At 60.2% G+C, this 6273-nt stretch overlaps 1 protein-coding gene across 1 annotated transcript in view; it reads left to right on the top strand.

The window, feature by feature from the left end:
* LOC121359399 (epoxide hydrolase 3-like) overlaps window positions 1-5975 on the top strand; it is an 11061-nt gene extending 5086 nt beyond the window's left edge. Inside the window, exons 3-7 of the mRNA XM_041478328.1 lie at window positions 425-510; window positions 1408-1706; window positions 2713-2816; window positions 4562-4710; window positions 4846-5975. Coding sequence (XP_041334262.1) covers window positions 425-510; window positions 1408-1706; window positions 2713-2816; window positions 4562-4710; window positions 4846-5077 — 870 coding nt within the window. The 3' untranslated portion in view covers window positions 5078-5975. The remainder of the gene's footprint in view (window positions 1-424; window positions 511-1407; window positions 1707-2712; window positions 2817-4561; window positions 4711-4845) is intronic.
* Window positions 5976-6273: the final 298 nt, after the last annotated feature.

The raw sequence follows: 6273 nt of genomic DNA, 5'->3' as shown, positions 1-6273 counted from the left end.
GTTGAGGAGGTTTTGGGGGGATTTGGGGGGATTTGGGGGGATTTTTGGGAGATCCTGGGGGGAGTTTTGGGGGTTCTGAGAGGATTTTGGGGGATATTAGGAGAATTCAGGGGGGATTTGGGGAGATTTTGGGGGATTTTAAGAGGATTTTAGGGGGATTCTGGGGGATTTGTGGGGATTTTGGGGGGAGGGGCTGATTTGGGGCTGTCCCCAAGGTGTCCCTGTCCCCGGATTTTGGGGGATTTTAGGAGAATTCAGGGGGGATTTGGGGGGATTTTGGGGGATTTTAAGAGGATTTTAGGGGGATTCTGGGGGATTTTTGGGGGATTTGTGGGGATTTTGGGGGGAGGGGCTGATTTGGGGCTGTCCCCAAGGTGTCCCTGTCCCCCGTGTCACGCCCCCGATGTCCCCTCAATGTCCCCAGGGCTCGGGGCTGCGGCTCCATTACGTCACTCGGGGTCCCCCCGGTGCCCCCCTGATGCTGCTGCTCCACGGCTTCCCCCAGAACTGGTCAGTGTCCCCAGTGTCCCCAAGTGTCCCCAAGGGTCCCCAAGTGTCACCAAGCTGTCACCAGGGGTCCCCAAGTGTCCCCAAGTGTCCCCAGGGGGTTCCCACCTGTCCCTAAGGGTTCCCAAGGTGTCCCTCCCCAATGGTCACCAAAGGTCCCCAAGTGTCCCCAAATGTACCCCAAGTGTCCCCAGGTGCCCTCAAGTGTCCCCCAGTGTCACCAGGTGTCCCTCAGGCATCTCCAAGTGTCCCCAAATGTCACCAAGGGTCTCCGAGTGTCCCCAAGGGTCCCCACGGGTTCCCAAGTGTCCCCAGGTGTCCCAAGGTGTCCCCAAGTGTCCCCATGCCCCCCTGCTCCTGTCCCTCAGCCTGTCCCCGCGGTGCCACCGCTGTCCCCAGTGTCCCCAGGTGTCCCCAGGTGTCCTCAGGTGTCCCCCTGTCCTCCATACTCCCGTCCCTCAGTCTGTCACCACGGTGTCACCGCTGTCCCCCATGTCCCCAGTGTCCTCGTGTCCCCAGTGTCCCCAGGTGTCCCCAAGTGTCCCCCACGTGTCCCCAGGTGTCCCCCAGGTGTCCCCAGTTGTCCCCAGCTGTCCCGGTGTCCCCAGTGTTCCCACTGTTCCCAGTGTCCCCAGTGTCCCCAGTGTCCCTGGTGTCCCCGTGTCCCCAGGTGTCCCCGGTGTCCCCAGTGTCCCCAGGTGTCCCCACTGTCCCCAGGTGTCCCCTGTGTCCCCACTGTCCCCAGTTCTCCCCAGTGTCCCCAGTGTCCCCGTATCCCCACTGTCCCCAGTTGTCCCCAGGTGTCCCCAGGTGTCCTGGTGTCCCCAGTGTCCCAGTGTCCCCAGGTGTCCCCAGGTGTCCCCCGTGTCCCCAGTGTCCCCAGTGTCCCCGTGTCCCCAGGTTCTGCTGGCGTCACCTGCTGCAGGAGTTCGGTGCCCGCTTCCGGGTGGTGGCCCTGGACCTGCGCGGCTGCGGGGACTCGGAGAAGCCACCGGGCAGGGACAGCTACCGGCTGGAGCTGCTCCTCGGGGACATCTGTGACGTCATCGAGGCCTTGGGGACACCGGCGGGGACGCCGCGCTGCGTCCTGGTGGGACACGACTGGGGCGGGGTCCTGGCCTGGGAGGTGGCCTCGGGCCACCCGCAGCTGGTGGAGAAGCTGGTGGTGATGGACGCGCCCCACAGGGGGGTGATGGCAGGTGACAGCGGGGACAGCGGGGGGACTGGGGACACTGGGGACACGAGGGGATATTGGGGACATTGGGGGGATTGAGGACAATGGGGACTCTGGAGATACTGGGGACATTGGGGATGTTGGGGACACTGGGGACATTGGGGACACTGGGGGGATGAGGGGACACTGGGGACATTGGGGACGGGGACACTGGGGACACGAGGGGATATTGGGGACATTGGGGGGATTGAGGACAATGGGGACTCTGGAGATACTGCGGACATTGGGGATGTTGGGGACACTGGGGACATTGGGGACACTGGGGGGATTGGGACATTGGGGATGTTGGGGACATTGGGGGGTTTGACACTGGGGACATGATGGGACATTGGGGACATTGGGATACTGGGGACAGTGGGACATGAGGGGACATTGGGGGACATTGGGGGACACTGGGGGGATTGGGGACATTGGCGGGATTGGGACATTGGGGACAATGGGGACTCTGGGGATACTGGGGACACTGGGAGGATTGGGACAATGGGGACATTGGGGACATCGGGAGCAGTGGGGGCATTGGGACAATGGGGACATTGGGGACATTGGGGGCATTGGGATACTGGGGACATTGGGGATGTTAGGGACATTGCGGATATTGGGGACATTGGGGAGTTTGGGGACACTGGGGACACAGGGGACAGTGGGGACATTGCAGACATTGGGGACATTGGGGACATTGGGCTGATACTGGGGACATTATGGATATTGGGGATGTTAGGGACAGTGGGGATTCTGGGGACAGTGGGGACACTAGGGACTTTAGGGACACTGGGGATACGGAGATCCCTGTCCCTGTCTCCACGGTGTCCTGTCCCCATGGTGACCCCACAGTGTCCCTGTCCTCATGGTGTCCCTGTCCCTGTCCCTGTCCCTGTCCCCACAATGTCCCTGTCCCCGTCCCCATGGTGTCCCTGTCCCTGTCCCCACGCTGTCCCTGTCCCCGTCCCCACGGTGTCCCTGTGCTGTCACAGCGTTCTCAGCCCGTCACCCGTCGCAGCTGCTCCGTTCCTGTTACCTGTTCCTGTTCCAGCTGCCCTGGCTGCCCGAGCTGCTGCTGTCCCTGGCCGACTTCCAGGTCAGCTGTCCCCCCTGTCCCCTCCCTGTCCCCTCTGTCCCCTCTGTCCCCTCCTGTCCCCTCTGTCCCCTCCTGTCCCCTCGCTGCCATCTCCCACCCCAAGGAGCTCCTCAAGAAGCCGCCGAATGGGCAGCGCCCAACCCCAAAGCGATGTCCCCCACTTTGTCCCCAATTTCGGGGGTGGTGGCACCACCCAGACCTCGTGTCCCCCTCTCTGTCCCCAGTTTTAGGGGTTTGGTGGCACCCAGAGCTCTTTGTCCCAAATTTTGAAGGGTGGTGGCATCACCCAGACCTCGTGTCCTCCATTTTGTCCCTAATTTTGGGAGTTTGGTGTCTGCCAGACCATGTGTCCCCCTCTTTGTCCCCAACTTTGGGGGGTCCTCAATGTCTCCTCAATGTCCCCAACCCCCATTTCCCCCATTTTGTCCCCACTTTTTGGGTTCCTGGCACCCCCCACCCCTAATTTCCCCATTTTGTCCCCAGATTTTGGGGTCTTGACACCCCCAACCCTAGTTTCTCCCATTTTGTCCCCCATTCTGTCCCCCCATTTTGTCCCCAGATTTTGGGGTCTTGACACCCCCAACCCTAGTTTCTCCCATTTTGTCCCCAATTTCCAGGGGTTGATGTCCGCAATTTTGGGGGTTTTGGTGCCACCCAACCCTAATTTCCCTTTTGATGTCCCCCATTTTTGGGGTCCCGGCGCCCCCCAACCCCATATCCCCCCATTTTGTCCCCAATTTTCAAGATCCTGGCACCCCCCAACCCTAAGTTCCCCCATTTTATCCCAAATTTTTGGGGTCCTGGCACCCCCCAGCCCTGATTTCCCCCATTTTGTCCCCAATTTCCAGGGGTTGATGTCACCCAGACCTCGTGTCCTCAATTTTATCATCGCTTCCCCCATTTTGTCACAAATTTTTTGGGTTCTGGCACCCCCCACCCCAATTTTCCCCATTTTGCTCCCCATTCTGTCCCCAGCTTTTGGAGGTTTGGTGCTACCCAGCCCTAATCTCCCCATTTTGTCCCCAGTTTGTGGAAGTTTGGTGCTACCCAGCCATAATTTCCCCCATTTTGTTCCCAATTTCGGCTGGTTCAGCATCACCCAATTTCCCCATTTTGTCCCAAATTTTTGATTGACACCCCCAACCCTAGTTTCTCCCATTTTGTCCCCAATTTCCAGGGGTTGATGTCCGCAATTTTGGGGGTTTTGGTGCCACCCAACCCTAATTTCCCTTTTGATGTCCCCCATTTTTGGGGTCCCGGCGCCCCCCAACCCCATATCCCCCCATTTTGTCCCCAATTTTCAAGATCCTGGCACCCCCCAACCCTAAGTTCCCCCATTTTATCCCAAATTTTTGGGGTCCTGGCACCCCCCAGCCCTGATTTCCCCCATTTTGTCCCCAATTTCCAGGGGTTGATGTCACCCAGACCTCGTGTCCTCAATTTTATCATCGCTTCCCCCATTTTGTCACAAATTTTTTGGGTTCTGGCACCCCCCACCCCAATTTTCCCCATTTTGCTCCCCATTCTGTCCCCAGCTTTTGGAGGTTTGGTGCTACCCAGCCCTAATCTCCCCATTTTGTCCCCAGTTTGTGGAAGTTTGGTGCTACCCAGCCATAATTTCCCCCATTTTGTTCCCAATTTCGGCTGGTTCAGCATCACCCAATTTCCCCATTTTGTCCCAAATTTTTGATGGTTCAGCACCACCCAATTTCCCCATTTTGTCCCCAATTTCGGGGTCCCCCCAGCTGGTGAGGATGTTCCTGACCAGCGCCTGGACGGGCATCCAGGACCCGGCGTGGCGGCTCTCGGAGCAGGAGCTCGACTCCTACCTGTTCAGCCTCTCCCAGCCCGGGGGGCTCAGCCCCCCCATCCACTACTACCGCAACCTCTTCGGGTGCGTGGGGGGCTGGGGTGGTCCCAGTTGGGGGTGGGACCCTTTTGGGTGCTCCCAGTTGGGTTTGGGTGATCCCAGTTGGGTTTTGGGGATGTCCCCCCGGTGTCCGTGACCGTGTCCCCTCCCCCCTTGCAGGGACACGCCCATCCCGCGCGAGCCGCCCCCTCTCCCCACGCTGCTGCTCTGGGGCTCCCGCGACGCCTTCCTGGACCCGCGCCTGGGCCCCGCCCACCTGCGCTGGCTCCGCCCCTCCGCCCGGCTCCGCCTCCTGCCCGGCGCCTCCCATTGGCTGCCCGAGGAGAGGCCCCGCCCCCTGGCCAAGCTGATTGGAGAGTTCCTTGGGGGAGGGGCCGAGGAGGGGTCTTAGCCATGCCTAGGAAGGGGGGGGTGGGGGAAGGGCGGGGTTTGGAGGGGCCCCAACATCTGGGGCAGGGGGGGATGGGACCCCAACATCTGGATGGGGACGCTGAAATTTGGGTGACGGCCCCAGCATCTGGAATGCAGACCCCTGGTGGGTGATGGGACCCCCAACATCTTGACGGGGACCCCCAAAATCAGGGTATGAGACCCCAACATCTGGCTGAGGATGCCAACATCTGGATGGGGACCCCAACATTTGGGTGGGACCGCCCCAAAGGTCAAGGGGGATGCGACCCCAACATGTGGAACGGGGACACCAAGGTCAGGGTGGCGACCCCAACATCTGGATGGGGGACCCCCGATATTGGGAGGATCATGGTGGGGACCCCAACATCTGGATGGGAATGTGGAAATTTGGGTGACGCCCCCAACATCTGGATGGGGGAGCCCCCAATATTGGGAGGATCCTGGTTGGGACCCCAACATCTGGAATGGGGGGACCCCGGGGGGGGGGGGGGGGGGGGGGGGGCGGAATCCCCAATATCTGGGCTGGACCCCCGAAAGGTCCAGGGTGATGGGACCCCCCCACATCTGCATGGGGTCCCCAAAATCAGGGTATGAGACCCCCCAACATCTGGAATGGGGATGTTGAAATTTGGGTGACGCCCCCGACGTCTGGAATGGGGACCCCTGATGGGTGATGGGACCCCCCCCCCAGCATCTGGGTGAGGACCCCAACATCTCGCTGGGGAACCCCAACATTGGGAGGATCCTGGTTGGGACCCCAACATCTGGAACGGGGATCCCAAAATTCCTGCGAGACTCTCGTCTTCCGGGTTTGGGCGGTGCTTTGTTCCGATTGGTTCGGGATTGTGTCAATCAAAATGATCAGCCAATCGAAGCGCAGTTCCTGGGTTCTCTGTTTTTATTGGCCTTCATGCATGCCAATCAAACACGCAAGCCAATCACAAAGCTGGAGAGGAAGGACTTTCCATCTTGAACAACAGCACTTCCGCGTTGGTGCTGTTCTCGCTTCCGATTGGTCCGCCTGTGTGTCAATCAACAGAATCAACCAATCGCAGCTCGGCTGGGGTGGGGGCGGGAACTGTGGGGGTGTTCTCGCTTCCGATTGGTCCGCCTGTGTGTCAATCAACAGAATCAACCAATCGCAGCTCGGCTGGGGTGGGGGCGGGAACTGTGGGG

This window comes from Pyrgilauda ruficollis, unplaced genomic scaffold (assembly GCF_017590135.1).
Source record: "Pyrgilauda ruficollis isolate IOZ18807 unplaced genomic scaffold, ASM1759013v1 scaffold441, whole genome shotgun sequence".
In the NCBI taxonomy this organism is placed as follows: domain Eukaryota; kingdom Metazoa; phylum Chordata; class Aves; order Passeriformes; family Passeridae; genus Pyrgilauda; species Pyrgilauda ruficollis.
This window is presented reverse-complemented; position numbering and strand designations above follow the sequence as displayed.